General features: G+C 42.1%; 1 protein-coding gene and 1 long non-coding RNA gene across 3 annotated transcripts in view; one reads left to right on the plus strand and one right to left on the minus strand.

Annotated features, from left to right (window-relative positions):
- Nucleotides 1–18320, plus strand: part of EPB41L4A (erythrocyte membrane protein band 4.1 like 4A) — a 135714-nt gene that overhangs the window by 108464 nt on the left and 8930 nt on the right. The window contains exons 14-18 of the mRNA XM_075136683.1: nucleotides 339–422; nucleotides 2917–3030; nucleotides 4881–4928; nucleotides 8925–9002; nucleotides 16877–16996. Coding sequence (XP_074992784.1) covers nucleotides 339–422; nucleotides 2917–3030; nucleotides 4881–4928; nucleotides 8925–9002; nucleotides 16877–16996 — 444 coding nt within the window. The remainder of the gene's footprint in view (nucleotides 1–338; nucleotides 423–2916; nucleotides 3031–4880; nucleotides 4929–8924; nucleotides 9003–16876; nucleotides 16997–18320) is intronic.
- Nucleotides 8811–18320, minus strand: part of LOC142075413 (uncharacterized) — a 28086-nt gene continuing 18576 nt past the window's right edge. The window contains exon 4 of one of the 2 annotated variants that reach the window (XR_012670873.1): nucleotides 8811–9007. This is a non-coding gene — a long non-coding RNA (uncharacterized LOC142075413). Of the gene's footprint in view, nucleotides 9008–10962; nucleotides 18155–18320 lie in introns of those variants that run through there. The other variant, XR_012670871.1, reaches the window with a different exon arrangement.

Consider the following 18320-nt stretch of genomic DNA (forward strand, 5'->3'; position numbering starts at 1 on the left):
AGACTGTCAGAGCATATTGTATATTTGCCCCGTTGTTAGACTTTTTGCCTAAGCATCTGTTTTCATTTATTCTGAGATAAAAGGTAAAATTGACCTTTTTTCTGAGTCAGTGCAGCCATAATTATGAGCTTGTAGATTTTCAAGTCTTGTTTTTTTTTCTTTCCAATTTCTCTTTCTAGGAGAGATTCTTCAACATAGCAGTGAATAGCTATATGCCGGGGTGGGTCCCTGTAATGACTGTATGGCTTTATGATTAATTTTTAAGAGGTCAGGGGGAGAGAACATGTGATCTGTACGCTATGGGTTTTTTAAAAAAATGTATCTGTACTTTTATTTAGCTTTAAAAAGATGAAAAATGAAAACAGTCCAGAAACCCAAAGAAGTAAAACAAGCGCACCGTGGGAGGAAAATGGCCCACAGAGGTAAGGCGAGGCATGATGTGCTAGGTATTGTGCAATGGTAAATACCATGCCATGGCAATAGGTTGAAGAATAATGATACAATATATTAATGTATTAACAGGGTCACAGTATATCTGTATTGCATATAAGAAAATAGGTCCTGTCACAGATGAATAATCAGTTAAAAATTAGGAAAGTAGGTGTAGGAGGAAGTGGTCAGTGGATGAGAGTCACTAGTGGCTTTCCACAGAGATCTGTTCATAGACCTCTGCTATTGAGTATATTTGTCAAACACCTGGAAAAGGTGTTTGAAAATTTGGTGATGGCACAGAATTGTTTAGGATAGTGAGAGTGAAAGTTGTCTGTGAAGAGTGGCAGAAAGACCCCTGAAGTATGAGTGACGTGTCACTAGATGGTAGATGATGTTGAGTCAGTAAGTGTGAAGAGAGGCACATGGGGGCAAAAAAATAAACCTAGACGTCTCAGTAAAATGAGGTACTATGGAGTTACGATGGATACCTTCATGAAAACATCAGCTATGTAGTAGTCAGAAAAACAACTAGCAATTATTAGGAAAGCAAGAGAACAGCATTATGCCATTACATAATTTTGTGGATCACGTATTTGCTCCATGAATTCTGAGTGCAGTTCTGATGTCCTTATCTCAGGAAAAGTAAAGGCTTTGAGATGGGCAGCAAGGGTAATCCAAGGTGCAAATGGCTGTGCAGGAGATCTGTACAAAGAGCATAGGCCAGGCAGGACTCTTTCTTCAGTCTGGGAAAAAGATAATTTCAGGGGATGTGGTCTAGAAAATCATTGAGTAGTACAGAGGAAGGAGAAAGAGATCAGGATTGTGTTTTTCAAGCATAAGAACTTGGGATCTTCGGATCAAGATTTTAGAGGTGGTTTAAAAGCATTTGAGAAAGGCAGCGAGTAGTGAGTCACCGTGAATAGACCTGTGGTCCTCCTTTAGAAGGGATGCTGGAAGTTAGTGGATTCCTGGGGGAAGCTGGGTGAGTCACAGAAGAGAAATCCCCAAGGGCTTTTGAAGACAGGTACAGCAGCTGGCCCCTGGACTGGGAATAGTGGGGGACTAAGAGAGCACTGGGGAGCTGTCGTATTCAACTTCTTGCTTCCTGTAGGTGGTTGCTTACGGCCACTGTTGGAAACAGGCCATTGAACTAGAAAGCGCATTAAGTGTGATCCGGTATGGTCCTGGTTTTGTGTGATGATTCAGATCTATACATGGTGTGTCTTTTGGGCCACCACGATGATTTACCCTCCTGTGTGCTCCTTCTGCAAACATCAAGAGTTTTCAGAGTAAGAACAAGGCAGTGTGCAAATACTCTCTTGCTACAATAGATGTTTGTGAATTTTAAAGAAGTGGTGTCAGCCCGTCACATTATGGCTCCAGTGTTAAAATTGCTCTCAGAATAGCAGGAAGTTTGATCTCCCAGGAGCCAAAGAAGGGTAGGATTTGAGTTTTTGCAAGTCCCTCTGTTCTGAAGGACTATGCAATTTTAGACACATAAGCAGACTGTATGCTGCACAGAGGCTTTCATAGCTTCTAATAATAATTTTGAGATGAACTGTGGCAACTTTTCAACCATGCAGAGCAGTGCTGTAATCAGCAGTCTGCAGAAGCAGGGGAAGAAGAATGTATCCAATTTGAAGGCCAGAGGGTTTTAGGAAAGCAGAAAGAAATACCCTAACTGGGATTTGGTGAGAATATCATGTTTACCACATAGTTGTTGTGAAGAGGGCTAAGTAATGTTAGATAAAGACGTCTGGTTTTAGTTTAGCATCCTGCTTCCAAAAAGGCGTGGAACATCAGTAGACCACCTTAGAGTGATACGTACTCCATCATAGTCTCTGTTACACTGTTGGAAGAGCTCCTTACACTTCTGTAGGAAGGTATCACAGGAAAACCTGTGATAGTCTACATCTAATTCGGTAACAACCCAATCCATTGGGTCCCACCCAGGCTTAAGTACATAACCTGAAGTTTGAAACACCTCCAGACCATTGGCAGAGGGTTGTTTGGATGAACAGCAGAGAGCTGGAGCTAAAATTGTTTCACTGTCCCAAGCATTAGCTCTGTCTGAAGATGCATGTCGTGACAGGAACACTGTTTCCATACTTATAGCCATGCAAAACAAAGAATAGAGGTGCATTTGAATGCCTAGCTCTGGGTTGGATAACTCACACTAAAGCACAGAAATTTTATTATGCTAAAAGAATATGTTCTTGGTTCTACATTTTGTAAGCTTGTTGGCTTGGCAATGCTAAGAGGTCTCTCTCCTACATTTTCAAGTTCAGTGTAAAATATTTATTGCTGGAAAGCAGTACCGTCTGTATTTACGCAGCATGCACACACACACACACACATATAGCTGAATGTGACTGTAAGTGTGTGTGTGAGCCTTCTCATTTTTGTAGGCTGAATCTCAGTTAGCTGGCCTAACCCTCCTGGAAGTTTTAAAGCTGAGTGTTTGCTCTTCCTTTCTAACCCTAGTGGGCTGTATAATTCTCCCAGCGACCGCAATAAATCACCGAAGTTTCCTTACTCTCGGCGACGGAACCCATCAGGTGGCAGTGAGAATGAGTCTGGGCAGCCAGTCCGGAGGAGGTAAGAGCCCCAGGATTAATTACTGTTAGCTTCTCACAGTAGCAAGCTTGAGGTCCTGCATGCTCTGTGTTCAGTAGAGGCTCTTGGAGACACAGCTGGGGCCTGGGAAAAGGCGTACTCTGGGGGCCAGCTGTTAGTCCAAAAAAAACCTGAGCAAGAATACCAGATCTGCTTTTGGAAAGGAAACTTTGGACAGACTTTTTGCTTGTGTGCTGTTCTGGGTACTAGGAAAATGATATTAAAAATATGAGAAGTTGCATTATTGGCATGTGCAAGATCCTTTCAGTTGCTGCAGCTGTTTTTCACTTGTGAAGGAAAAGATTGGTGGATGTTGCTTGCTTGACAGTGAGCTTCTAATACAGAGCAGTATTTTGTTTCAATACGTTGCTTTGCTTAAGAGCAACAAAGATTAAACAAATGGGCCATAAAGCTGTCTTCAACAATCCCACGTGTGAATTACTTTACGTTAGAGAGGATGCCAGCAAAAATACAACTATGAGATACTTAATGTATTTTTAAAGTGTACATGCTGAATTGAGTAACTTAGAGAAGTAAAATTAAATGGATGGAGATTCTGTGCAGTGTGTCCTGGAGTATGTCCAAAATGCAAATTACAGGGACAGTTCTGAAGTGGTACAGTTTTGAGACACTACATGTTACCTGGCATGATTTGTCCTGCTGAGAAGCTGCTTTCATCGCTCAGGTACCCTGGTGCTGTGATCTGCTGTGAAGTATGGGCAAGCATAGCTACTGTACCATATTCATTGCAGTCTTCTAAGACTGCCTTACGAGCCAGCACTTTGGAGTTACATCTCCTGACATCTCTGAAGTGACTACCTCTTAGGCTTTCAAAGCCAGGGTTTGCAAAGGAATCTCTGAAGATGCAGCTATGTCTATGAGGAAATGTAGTTAGATGTGGAGCTTTTATGTTTGTCAGGTTTCTGAGCTGCTCTAGACCTTTTATCTGCTATTAGCTGTCTGGAACAGGAGTGAAGAAACTTGCCCATGGTGTATGCTTAGTGACCTTGTGCCTGAGTTAAAGTAAATCAACGTAGCTCTCTCTATGTCAATAGAGTTATGTTGATTTACCCTGTTGGATAGAGCCCTTGTAAGTGTTAATAGCAATGTGTTTCCTGAATGGGTTTTTGAGTCATTGCTAGCTTAGTTGTCAGAAGGACTTGTTGGACTCTCTAAAGAGCAAAGCAATGGAGATGTGCAGTGCAAAACTGTCTTGTACCAAGAAAAGAAGAGTGTTTGTGCACTATGCAGTAGAGAATTTTTTGAGATGCAAAGTGTTTATCATCTGGGATTTGCATTTGGCTGATTTACTCGGTGGACAGGTGGGCATGCCAATAGCAAGTTTTCTCTTGGGCCACCACACCAACAAAATGTTTTTAAAAGTCTTATCTCATATGTGAGACTGTGAAGACTGACAATAGTAGGTAGATTCTAATCTAATTATGTCTTCCTGAATCTTGGTTTTATTCATGTACTTTCCTTTTCCAACTGTTTAATAACAATAGCCGTGTTGTTTATGTACTCTTTACTGGAATTAAGAGGAAAACATCAGGCTTTGCTATGCTGGAAAGAGTAGAAAACTCTAACGGCTAGCATACCATGCTTAACTTTGCAAGTCAGGAGTTTGCAATGAGAGCTTGAATGGGATCATGCCTTTGCAACTTACTGTAGAGGTGTCCTGAAAAGTTTAAAACAAGCACGTGCCCTTTTTTCTCTGCCTTAAATCATATTGAAAAAAACCTCTGTAAATTTTTTTTTTAAAGATGGGAGTTTTTGTGTATTTGTGTTAAGTGACTCAATGATACTTCATTAAAACTTCCTTAATGTCACAGGAGAAATCAAAACAGTGGTGAAGACTCAGATTTAAAGCAAAGGAGAAGGTAAATATATAATCTAAAGCAGCCATGAAATGATAGTGAAGGTACTGATCATATTTTAGTTCCCTGCATCCCCTCCCTTCCTTCCTTCTCCCCCATCTTAATTGTTTAAAAGGCTTGTTGTGTTCTGCCCATTTAATTTTTTCTTTCCTATCTTACTTTTGCTAAAACGCTCTGTAGCATAACCTCATCACAGCACAGATTCCTACAAGCTGCCTTGCACATTGTTTCTACACCATGCTAGAAGCAGTTTGTGGAAGGCTTGTCTGCAACTTGAAAGTCAGTTCCAGAAGTTTTAGCTTTTGGATTTTGCATCTGCAGATATTGTTGCGAGTTCTCCAGCCTCCCAATCCACTTTTAATTAACCTGTTTTGAAAGCACATGTACTATCATTTGAGGTGAATTGTTCTGCAAAAGGTAGGTGCAGAGGCATATGCAACTTCTTACGGTCTTCTCACTGTCTTGCACATTTTTTGCTGGATTTTTTCTTAAGCTTCTTTTTTTATCCTGTGCAGTCTTGACTAGTTGTCACATTTCCAAAAAACGTGCTGGTGTGAATTCGGGTGTGCCCTTCAACAACTTCAGCTTTTGACAGATTTTTGCGTCTGGAGTTCTCTAGTGCCACATCTGCCTGCCATGACTCTGTGCTGTGCTTCTCCTCACTCCTGTGCTCCTGCCCTGGCTGCTGGCAAAAGGAGACAGTGCAGTGCGTTTCGATGTCAGAGTCACTCGAAGCTTGCGAAGGAGAGGAGGCACTCCCAGGATCTGGTTCACTGCTGCAGCGCGGGGAAGGAGCTCTGGCAGAGATTGTCAGGGACAATCACAGGAAGTCAGGGAAAGTGCTCACGTATTTTGCACCTATTATGAGATAACGAATTATTTTTCTGAAGGAAGTTGCCGTTACAAGCTCCCAGTGATAGTCCCACGGTGGATGTCCAGCACATAAAACTCAGAGGATTTAGTTAGGCATCTCAGGTGGAAAACACCAGCACTCAGAAGCGGGGACAGTGCCCGAAGGCTGTGCCTGCTGTATTACATTACAAATGTACAGGTTTGTTATTGTATGTTGGAATAGACCTACTCCACTTCTCACAATTTTGCTACATTTCTCTCATTTTAATCAGAAAAGGACTGCACAGAATATGAGCCTTCTCTGTCAACTGTTTCTCTGAAATATCAAATCCTGCAACCCGCCATAACCTCCACACCCTCTCCTGGGCTGTATTTGTTCTGTCTCTCTTGCCAAACTGACTGTGCCTTCTTTCTTGCTCCTTGTGTCAGACCGTATAGGTATACCACCTGTGAAATATCAAATATATTGCATGACCAAGAAAACATGAGAAAAGGATGAAAGGTGCTTTGTAGTTGTCGGAGATGAGGATGATCGCATTGTTCTTGCACCTGACTTAGGAAACCACTTTTGTTTCCATTTTTGGTATTTTATTCAGTTCAGTAAAAGCTGATGTTTAATATTCAGTGCAAGATAATATTCTGACAGCCAGCATGAGCAGCTGCCACTCAGCTGACAGCTCAGCAGCCCTGCTGTCTCCCCGCAAGTGCTTTCCTGACAGGGAACACAAGGTAATTTGATGTCTAGTATCCAAAAGGTGGATCAGGTTTCTATTCCTGAGAAGCTAGAGAAAGGCTTATCTTGAATTTGAGCAAATAGAATGTTTTATCTTGCATTTCTCCTGCCATGGTGTGATTTTTGCTGCCTTGGTACCTTATGACATAAATTGCTTAAGTCAGACTAAGAAAATACTTAAGGTGCAGAGTCGCTCTGATGACCTGGAAGTGTGAAAGAACAATGTTGCTTGGATGACCTAGTAATGTTGAGATTCAAGATTAGTGGAATATTTATTAAACATCTGATAAGATTTGGGGGAAAAAAGGTATACTTTTGGGCATGTAAGGTCTGCTGCAGTTCTGGGGCATTTATTGCTCTGAACTTTCTGAATGTGCTTGAGCCAGTATCTTTTGGACACCATCTTTTAATCTTCCTTCTTCCTTTGGGGTTACCTTTTTTTGTAGTAACATACATCTTTCTTACCCAGCTTTCAGCTTCACCCAGAAATATTTTTACCTGGGAAACTGGCTATCCTGAGCCTTTCAATGGCTTTAAATTATAAGCCATGAAATTTGGGGATGGGGAGAGATTTCAGCTTCTCCTCTGGGGAAATTCCACTTTTCCAAACCTATTCCCTACAGACAAACTGGGTTGAACTGATTTTCCTAGGCTTTGCTTGTCCTATTATTCTAAAACATTTCCGTTTGCATGGGAGCTATTTGAGTTAATGATTTCCTAGTTTGGGAGAGGGGGGAGACCAGACTCCATAGACTCTGAGCAATGACACAGCAATTTGATAAAACCAACTATAATTCACTGGTGTTATGGGCAAATTCATGAGACTCTCAGCTGTGTCAGAAAGACATCTACAACAGTGTCCTAGTTTCAGAGACAAAGGGTAGAGTGATGTGTCCCTGACCAGGTAGGACACTCAGGGAGGTCCATGCTGCAGCTATTCTGTTCCCTAGAAAGTCTCTCTCATCTGCTGTTATCTTGTTTGGGCTCTTCCCCCTAAACTGTCAGAACATGCAGTGAGCAGGTGCTTGTCAGTAGCCTCCAACCTTGTCATGCAATGCTTCCCCTTACCTGTTACCTACACCTAGTGAACTGCCTTCACTCAGCTTATTTAAGGTGTAGTTTAACGAATCTGTTCTCTTGCAAAAGTGTCTCATCAAAGAGCAAAAGAAAAGCCAGGAGGCACAGGAAAGTATGCGTCTCTGCCAGCAGCATCAGGAGTCATCCCCTTATATCTCCTATTTCATGCCCAGAGACCTCAGAAGAAAATTTCTGTTTTCCAGTGCAGCAAAATCATCACCGATTCTAACTCCTGATATCCTAAATCCTTCTAGGCCGGCTCATGTTAATATTGGTCCATTAATCAATTGGGCCGTCAGTGCTGCAGAGAAACGTGTCTTTCTTTGAAGGCATTCAGAGGTCATCACCACACTAAAGAATGGTCCAGACCAGGTTTTGATGAGAGTGCCATTTTTTAGGACCTAGCCCAGCACTAACAGAGTTCTGGTTTCTAGGACCAGAGCCCTGACAGCTGGTCTGTCTGCTCCAAAATGTTGATTGGTGGCAATCAAGGATTTAAGGGTCTCAGATAGTAGTGGCCAAGCACTTCTCTCTACTGAGAGGAGTTTGCCTATAGGTAGGCATATACCCATTTTCTTCTTGAAGTTCAGCATCAGCCTGTTCCACCAGTCTTTTTCAGTAATAAATAATCAGAGCCATAAATGTCACCTTACCATTTGAAGCTTCACAGTCAGAGGTGATACAGAGGTAACTGCTTTATTTCTTTTTTCCTCACATGATGCACCATCTTTGTAGCTGTGCATTGGGTCATCCCAAAGTTGTGCTGATACACACACACTTGCCAGTGTTAGTGGTGTTTCCTCCATACTGCCTGACACTTGAAAAATGATAGGAACTTACTAGGAGCCAGGTGGAAGTTGAGGTGAATAGAAGAAGGCAGATCTGGTGAGCATTTTGTTTTGCCTGCAAAACCAGAATTAGTGTGGTGTTGGGTGTCCCATAATATGCAAGAAGAAAAGAGCCAGAATGCATGCAGTTTAAAGACAAAACATTTCACACCTCGAAGAATCATTTCACTGTGGCGTATACACAAAGAATGCTGAGAGATAAAAATAAAATAAAACAAACAAACAAAAATGCAGTGCAATGATTCAAAAGGAAAATAGCACTCACCTGACACTGCACTCTGAGTGCACTACCTTCAAAGCCGTTATTCCCAATCAATTAATAAGAAAAAGATAATATGACTTTCAGGTGTAGACAAGCCCTCTAGAGTCTTTTAATTCTAATTTTTCTAGTAATGTCTTTGCAGTGTTGTTTATTCCTTGTTTAGAACATAAGTACTTCAGATGTTAGTAGATAAATTCACCTTGAGATGTTGCTTTTCTCCTCTCCAGATCACGGTCTCGCTGTAACACCAGCAGCGGCAGTGAATCAGAAAATTCCAACAGAGAGCATCGGAAGAAGAGAAACAGGTGACCTTTATATATTTTAGACAGAGAGACATGAAACACAAACAAATGAAGATGGGCTTTTCTGACATAAATCTAGTAAGAAGGAATCTAACATGTTTTATATGTATATAGTCCTCCTGAGGCAGCTTAAGGTCCTTTTTGAATAAGAAGAGAGATAATTGCCAAAATACATATACATGACAGGTATATGCAATGAATGCATACCCTCCTGTTGCTTGAGAAGAACTCATTAATAAACTGCAAAATCAAGCATGGGGCACATTTACAAAAGACTTGCAATATTGATGCGAATAAAGTGGATAATGGTGATGACAAGATACTCACAGCATGTACTTCAATACCTCAAAAATTTCAAGTGCAGAATTTTAGCAGAAAATAAGCTTTTGAGGAGAACAGTCAAAATATTTTAATGGATCTGAAACTCGGTGTTGTTTTTAAATGCATGCATTTAATTGTATAAATATTTTTATTTTCCAAAAGGTAAAGTGCAGGCTTAAACCCAAAATGTGTGCAGCATCACCTTTTAATAGGACAACAGTAGTTGATATTAAGTGATGCTAGCAAGTTTTGGGTTTTATATTCTATTTTTCGTGTTGCTAATATGAAAAAGTTAGCATAACGACTGATTTATTGTAGTAAAAAAATTCCTTTAGAACTGTAACTTTTATCTTGCACTTGAGATAACAGCATTTGAGAGTTATTTATTTTTAAAAAGCCCATAGAATTTCTTCATATTGCATAAACAGAGCATGAGAACATTCACTGGACAAAAGAGGAATTGTTTAAGGCAAATTTTCTAAGAAGCTGTCTGCACAAGGTGCCATAGTTTCCTGTTCTCTCACATGCAGTACTATGAGTGGTAAATGATTTTCAGATATTTGGAAGCTCTTAGAAATAATTATATGCTAGATAGTGCTGCAGAAGTATGCAGTATAGTAATACTTTAAGCATGACTTGCAGTAGTTAAAGAGATGCTAAAAAATCATTGTGACATTCAAGTGGACTGGTATAAGCATAGCTGAACCATGAGATTTCTTTGGAGTTTATTTAAATCAGAGCACAGTCTTGTGAGGTACTTGGCTAACAATAACCTAGTGTTCATGGAAGACTTGTTTTCCAGGTGAGCTCTGAAGTTTGAATGAAATGCTGCGAGTATAGTTTCAGTGATCAGTAGGTAAATGGTATTTTGTATCCCTTTCTCTTAGAACAATCTTGCCAGGTTTTTCTCCTGTGAAACTTCTTGTTCAGGGAGCTCCACAAGCAAGTGAAGGAAATTAGAGACTGACCACAAGAATGTTTTTAAGAGCTTCTTGCAATTTAAAGATTGAATTGTAAGAAGGATTAAGTACTGCTTATCATGTTCTGAAGAATACATTTTCTGGGCCTTTACCAACCCTAGTTCACCTCATGGAAAAGTGCTTAAAATTAAAAAGGAAAAAAAAATTGTGTGGATTGTTTTTATGTTTTTCACATTTTTAGAAATGTAAGATACATAAAAAATGTTAATGTCGCAGCATCTCTTGCTCTTAGGTGGTCAGACCAGATCAAAAGTCATTATCATTTTTAAAATAAACAAGTACTAAATGAGTTGGAGGTCTGAGACTTGTTCCTTGTCATCAGGTGCAGGAAAACCACCAGTCATAATGAATTTCTGCATTTTGTTAGCAACCACAGCAGGAATATAGAAAGCTGAAGGGGCACAGGCACTCAGTAGCTTTCCCATTAGCAGGGGTGAGCCAGCCCTAACAGGGTTAAATGGGGCAATATAATGAGGCTTGCAACCGCTGTTACTCAAGTTTTACCTGCTGCATAGATTTATTTCCCAGTACGATAATCAAGTCCCTGGCACAAGCAGACACAAAGTTGTATTGTTTTATTGGAATAAAATGACTGAATACTCATGTTTCCCAAAAGAATCTGCTTCTGATCATAGAAGAGTAGAATTTATTGTTCACATGAGAATAGATCACTTTATCAGATGAAAACAAATTATTAGAGAAAAACAGAAATGCAGATGAGAACTTCTGAAAGTAAAACACTGGAAAAAGGTTAGGGAGAAACTCTTCCCTTGATCTCAGTCAGTCTTTGAGGTTTCACTCCATCATATGAATGTTTTATCCTAAGCAGATGTTCAAACAAAATTAAGGAAGAACGTATGATGAGCATATTTCAGTCATAGAAGAAACATATTTGCTGTGGTCAAAATTTATTGTGTAGATAAAAATATATTAAACTAGTAGACAACGTGTACTGGAGTAATCTTCTACTTCACTGTACTTAGAAGATCCATCTGATTAGAATCACAGAACGACAGAATGGTTGAGTTTGGCAGGATCCTCTGGAGATCATCTGGTCCAGCCCCCTGCTCAAGCAAGGCCACCTAGAGCCAGGTGCCCAGGACCGTTCGCAGATGGCTCTTGAGTATCTCCAAGGATGGAGACTCCACCACCTCCTTGGGCAACCTGTGCTTGGTCACCCTCACAGTGAAAGAGTGTTTCCTGATGTTCAGAGGGAACCTTCTGTGTTTCAGTCTGTGCCCGTGGCCTCTGGTCCTGTCACTGGGCACCACTGAAGAGAGCCTGGCTCCGTCCTCTTTGCACCCTCCCTGCAGGTATTTATATACATTGATAAGATCCTCCTGAGCCTTCTTTTCTCCAGACTGAACAGTCCCAGTTCTCTCAGCCTTTCCTCATGTGAGAGCTGCTCCAGTCCCTTCATCATCTTGGTGGCCTTTTGCTGTACTCTATCCAGTATGCTCATGTCTGTCTTGTACTGAGAAGCCCAGAACTGGACACAGTACTCCAGGTGTGGCCTCACCAGTGCTAAGAAGAGGGGAAGGATCACCTCCCTCAACCTGCTGGCAATAATTTGCCTAATGCAGCTTAGTATGCCATTCAGCTTCTTTGCTGCAAGAACATGTTGTTGGCTCATGTTCAACTTGGTGTCCACTGGAATGCCCAGGTCCTTTTCCGCAAAGCTTCTTTCCAGCTGGGCGGCCCACAGCATGTACTGGTGCCTGGGGTTTTTCCTCCCCAGGTCAGGACTTTGCACTTCTCCTTGTTGAACTGTGTCCTGGTTTCGGCTGGGACAGAGTTAATTTTCTTCCTAGTAGCTGGTATAGTGCTGTGTTTTGGATTTAGGATGGGAATAATGTTGACAACACACTGGTGTTTTAGTTGTTGCTAAGTAGTGCTTACAGTAGTCAAGGACTTTTCAGCTTCCCGTGCTCTGCCAGGTGCACCAGAAGCTGGGAGGGGGCACAGCCAGGACAGCTGACCCAAACTGGCCAAAGGGATTTTCCGTACCATATGATGTCATGCTCAGTATATAAACTGGGGGGGATTTGGCTCGGGTCAGCGGTTGCTGCTCGGGGACTGGCTGGGCATCGATTGGCGGGTGGTGAGCAGTTGCATCACTTGTTTTTTTTCCCCCTCGGTTTTGTTCCTCTCTCTCTCTCTCTCTCTCTCTCTCTCTCGTTGTTGTACTTTTCATTACAATTTTTTAAAATTATTATTATTATTTTATTTTATTTTATTTCAAGTATTAAACTGTCCTTATCTCAACCCATGGATTTTCTTACTTTTGCTCTTCTGATTCTCTCCCCCATGAGAGAGGTTGGGGAAGGTGAGCATGCGGCTGTGTGGTACTTAGTTGCCGACTGGGGTTAAACCACTACAAATTGCATGAGGTTCCTGTCAGCCTGTTGTGATCTCTCTGGATGGCAGCACAACTGTCTGGTGTATCAGCCACTCCTCCCAGTTTGGTGTCATCAGCAAACTTGCTGAGGGTGCACTCTGCCCCATCATCCAGGTCATCAATGGATTGGATCCAGTATTGACCTCTGGGGCACACCACTACTTACTGGTCTCCACCTAGACTTTGTTCCACTGATAACAACTGTCTGGGTCTGGCTGTGCAGCCAGTTTTCAGTGCACCTCACTGTTTGCTCAGCCAGCCCATACTTCAACAGCTCCTCTGTGAGGATCTTGTGGGGAGACAGCATCGAGAGCCTTTCTGAAGCGCAGGTAGACAATATCCAGTGATCTCCCCTCATCTACCAAGCCAGTCATTTTGTTGTAGAAGTTTCTCAAGTTGGTAAAGCATGACTTCCCCTTGGCGAATCTGTGCTGACTACTCCTGGCTACTTTCTTGTCCTTCATGTGCCTGGAAATGGTTTCCAGGATTAGCAGCTCCATCACCTTTCTGGAGATCGAGATGAGACTGAACAGCCTGTAGATCCCTGGGTGCTCCTTCTTGCCCTTCTTGAAGACATTTCCTTTCTTCTAGTCTTTGGGCACTTCTGCCAATCTCCATGGTCATTAAAAGATCATTGAGAGAAGGCTTGCAATGATATCAACCAGCTCCCTCTGCACCCGTGGGGCGTCTGGACTTGTGTATGCCCAGTTTGCTTAAGTCTTCCCTGACCTGATCCTCTTCCACCAAGGTTATGTCTTCCTTGCTCCAGCCTTTCCCCCTGGTCTCTGGGACCTGGGATTCCTGAAGGCTGGTCTTGCTAGTAAAGACTGAGGTGAAGAAGGCATTCAGTACCTCAGCCTTTTCCATGTCCTATGGCACCAGATCCCCTGCCTCATTCAGCAGGGGCCCTATCCTTCCTTTTGTCATCTTTCTACTTACAGAAGCCCTTCTTGTTGTCTTGGACATCTCTGGCCAGATTCAATTCCATTTGGGCTTTGGTTTTCTTAACCTCATCCCTACATTCTTGAGTAATGTCTCTATATTTCTCCCAAGTTACCTGTCCCTGCTTCTACCTTCTGCATGCTTCCTTTCTGTGTTTGAGTTGCCAGGAGCTCCTTGTTCATCCATGCAGGCCTCCTGGCATTTTTGCCTGACTTACTACTCACTGGGATGGACTTGTCTTGAGCTTGGAGGAGGTGATCCTTGAATATTAACCGCCTTTCTTGGGTCCCTTTTTCCTCCGGGGCCATATGCCATTGGACTTTTCCAAGGAGATTTTTGAAGAGGCCAGAGCCCGCTCTCCTGAAGTCCAGGGTTTTGATCGTGTTTTTTGCCCTCCTCTCAGGTTCCTGAATTCCACCATCTCATGGTCACTGCAGCCGAGGCTGCTTTTGACCTTCACCGCCCCAACGAGCCCCTCGTTGTTGTACATTGTACTTAAACGGTAACTTTACGCTCAGATATTTTGAACGAGGTTTCAAGAATCAAGTCTTCAGAGTTGCTTAAGAGAATTTATCATTACATAAACATGGCTTGCTATTATATCGCCTGAAATGGGGAAAAAACATCTCTAAGTCAATAGATGAGTGATGATAGTCCTATGACTTTCCATTTTACCATCAAGTCTTCCTGCAAACAGTGCCTCATTTGTCACTGTGATAGATATTAATCTCAGCTGGATTTATTTCACATGCCAGTAAGAAGGGTTTTTTTCCTATAAGACGTAAATCAACTTGTTCCCTTGTGGGAGCAAAAAGTGAAAAGAATTAAAGGAAAGCTGTAATGGTCTTGGAGTACAAGGGCAACACTTTTTTGTCTGAAGTATTTTTAAATAGAAATTTGGGTTTTGAGTTAAATTTCTTTCCACTTTTTTTTTCTTTTTTTTGTCATGTCTGTCGCTGAAGAGCTAAAGATTTTGCCCCAGAATTGTTATGAGTTGATCATTGCATCTAAATAATGTATTTTGTGTAGAGATTGTGTTACCTTGGTCATCCTTTACGTTGTTGAATGTGAGCACAGTAGCTGCAAAATTAATGCTTTATTGCTTCATATCTCCATCTGGTAAAGTTCTGCTGTGGTACTGTCGTACTTTGAGTGTGCTGACACTGCTTATTTTAATAGCTGCCATGCTACTTTATATATTTAGATTTTTGGTATTTTTCTCAAATTAAAGAGATAAATAACAATGATGAACACTGTTTTATGTTACAACAAGTAGAAGAAAGGAGGCAGAGTAGAAATATGAAGTACTTGGAGATAAATGAATGCATTGCTAAGGACTGTGCTTGCCACACAGCAGTAGATGCTAATCTTCTAGATTAGTAGAATAGACCAGAGCAGAAATTATGTTCTTGCTCCCTTAATGAGGGGTCATTTGTGGTCAGTGTGGAAGTGTGGCTTCAAACACAGAGGTCCAGGATCTCATGCTCTGTGCTGGAGTACGGACCTCGTGCTTGGCTGCACTGTGTGGGTTTCTTGAGAAGAACGAGCAGCTCTCGGTTATTTTACGGCAAGCATCTGAATACCTCCTTCAGAGCACAGCACTTGGCCTGTTAGGAGTTGTTGTTTGGGAGAGATGGAGCTAGGTACTGGCAAGCGGGCAGACCCACCACACACGGCAGCAGCGCTGGTCTGGCAGCAGCGTGTCTTCTCTTTGTGCAAGTGACTGCCGTGTGTGCGAGGCAGTTGATAGTGTTTATAACATGTGGGATGATTGCTGTCTCCACAAAGTGGATTATTCAGGATGAAAATCACAATTCATTACTTGTTGCTGTGTGAGTTCTTCTATGAAATCCTTAGATAGAAGTTTATGTTAATCCCTGTCACCAGATTACAGGTTTAAAAAGACTTGCTTAGAAATCAAAACATGATGTTGTGGTCTTGTGCAGATGCTTAGTGCCATTTGGTAGAGCTGTGGCTGTTTACAGTAGTTGGGGATCCAGCTCAAAATTCATTGTGCATGTGAGAGAGGATCTGATTAAAGGAAAAGCAGCAGCCTGCATAGCCAGTTTAGTCTGATATAATTCAAAACTCAAGGAGAAAGGTACATCTGTAGTGAAGAGCAACAACAACAGCGTGCTTTGCATTTCCTATCAGTCATGTCTCCAGTGTAATCCCTTTATCTCTGTTGGCTTGTTTGTTTGTTTTACCTGTCAGTCTTCCCGTTTTTTTTTCAAGCTCCTCTGGTTTCTTCAGTATGCCAGTTGTACTGTCCTATCGGAGAACCACTCTTGGAGTGATATTTTCCAGGGTTCTTCCTAAATCCCTGCTGAATTTTCAACTCACTGCTGTGACGAAGCATATCCATTTGTTCCACCTTAGCATTTTGTCACACCACTCATATCTGCAACCCCAAAACTGTGAAGTATCTGCAGAGCTTTGAATGGCCAAACACTGGCACGCTGGTTGCCCTGGCTGGTTGTGTCATCATAGAGTTACTTCAGCGTGCTAACAAACATGGTGAATTTACAGGATTTTGACATTTGGTTTAATCTGTACCACATTCCAGTAATGGGTTCATGGATTAAAAAAAAAAAAAAAAAAGAAGGTGAAATAAAAGGCATATGATGTCGTTTAGAAGCACACAAGCAGAGACAGGGGCCGAAGCCACAGGGGACCATCCAGAAGGGGTGACAATGGTGGGATTATATGTGTCTGGGGTGATCTGCATGCACCCTGGGCTTTGTTGCAGGTCAGGCTGAAAGGATCACTTCCTCTCAGCAGGAACTCACCAAGGGCATCCCTGGGGGACTTCCCTGGATCTGCATGCACCCTGGAAGTGCGTGCTGCAACAAAGTATTTGGAGAAGTTGTAGTAGTGGAGCCTTGTATCATGATGTTGGGCTTAGTGAGGTGGACTTGAATACTTAAGCAGGAAGAAATTCTAGCTGTTTGGCTTGGGCTGGGAAGACAAATGGAATTCAAGTTGTAGTCTGGTTTTTAAAGGGTCATCTCATTTTTGGCTTATGCTGTTTCTAAATAGCAAATCAGTGAGTTTTCTTTGATACAGATTCTTACATTTTAATGTAGTTTGGCAACATTACTTAAAATTTAGCAAGATAAAAAGTTAAAGTTTTGCATTGCAGGAGCTGGATGTTTGTGGGGGAAAAAATACCCATTGCTTCTCAGAGCATCCTGTGTCAGAGACCTCAGACTAAACTCCCGGTACTTCTTTTGCAGATTACGGCAAGAGAATGACATGGTTGACTCGGCTCCTCAGTGGGAAGCCGTACTGCGGCGACAAAAAGAGAAAAACCAGGCAGATCCAAACTACCGGCGATCCAGGCACAGATCACGATCGTATGTAACCCTTGCCCTCTTTCACGGGAAAATTCAGGCTGCTGTATCATGTTAAAAAGCAGGAGGAATATCTCCAGCATGGTGATGGTTCTCAGCTGCTGAGGAACAGAGACTTTCACGTGGCGTGTTCTCACATTAGCAGATTGGTCTTTGTGGTCAAACTCCCTTCATGTGGTGATTTGAATTTCAGGGTACAAATAACACAGGAATGGCTTTGCAATAGGGCTTGTCAGGAACTCTCTCCATCGCCTTGGATGGAGTCCTGAATGGTTTTGTGGCTCATTGAACATTAGTTCTGTAATGAGGACAGTGATTCCCCTCTTCTGGGCAGCATGACATTCGGATTTTGTGTGATAGGTGCCGGCATTTTTGTGAAATGCGTGCACACTTGTTTGATCATATAATGTGGTATTTTTCCAGATGAGACCAGCTACTGATGCCTCCATGTCAAATTACCACTGGCACGCAGCAGTCAGTGATTTATTGCATCCTGATGTCAGGATTTCCATCACGGAGCCGTGCTGCCAGGCAGTGCTGTTCCTGCCGGCAGCAGGTTTTGACATGGTGAACTTGTGAGCTTCTGAAATTAATTTTCTCAAACTAATGAAAATGCTGATTTCTTTTAATTTCTATTTTCTTTCAATGGCATGTTTTTGGGGTATAGACGCACTGTTTCGTATTGTGTTTGTGTCCAGCCTAATCTGCCATCCAAGCAACCACCCAAAGCAGCGCCAGCATCAGCGTGCCTGGCCGGCAGGGCCGGGCCGGGGGAGTTGAAGGGTGCCGGAGAGGAGCTGTGAGGCACCGGGAGGGAAGGCAAGAGAGGGCAGTCTTTCAAACTGCATCCCACCCTCACCGCCTGGCTCAAGGGGGTGAGCTGTTCGGCCCCGATGCTGATGGTGCAACGTGTGACCTCTGTAGCACACTGACATGGATACCTCCCGTTAATGTCTTTTCTTAAATTTACCTTTCATGTTAAGAAAAACTTACCAGGAGAAACTGTATAGTGCCTTAAATGATTATTTCATTCATACCGACTGAAACTGTAATCCGCACTGAAGTTTCCAGTATTAAAATCCGCTTTAACTCTGGTTTCAGTTGCCCATGTTGCTAGAACTATTTCTGTCTCCAGTTTCATAGTGTACAGTTTTCATTCTTCTATGAGAAATAGAATTTGCCATTAAAATTCCAAATGTTGGAATTTCTACTTTAACTGGCCTTGTACAGACTTGTTCACTTTCAGCTGCACAAAAGTCAAATGTTATTAGGTGTAATTATACAATGACATATTACTAAAAATCAGGAATTTTAAAGCTCACTTGTA

This window comes from Calonectris borealis, chromosome Z, assembly GCF_964195595.1.
Source record: "Calonectris borealis chromosome Z, bCalBor7.hap1.2, whole genome shotgun sequence".
NCBI classification, from domain to species: domain Eukaryota; kingdom Metazoa; phylum Chordata; class Aves; order Procellariiformes; family Procellariidae; genus Calonectris; species Calonectris borealis.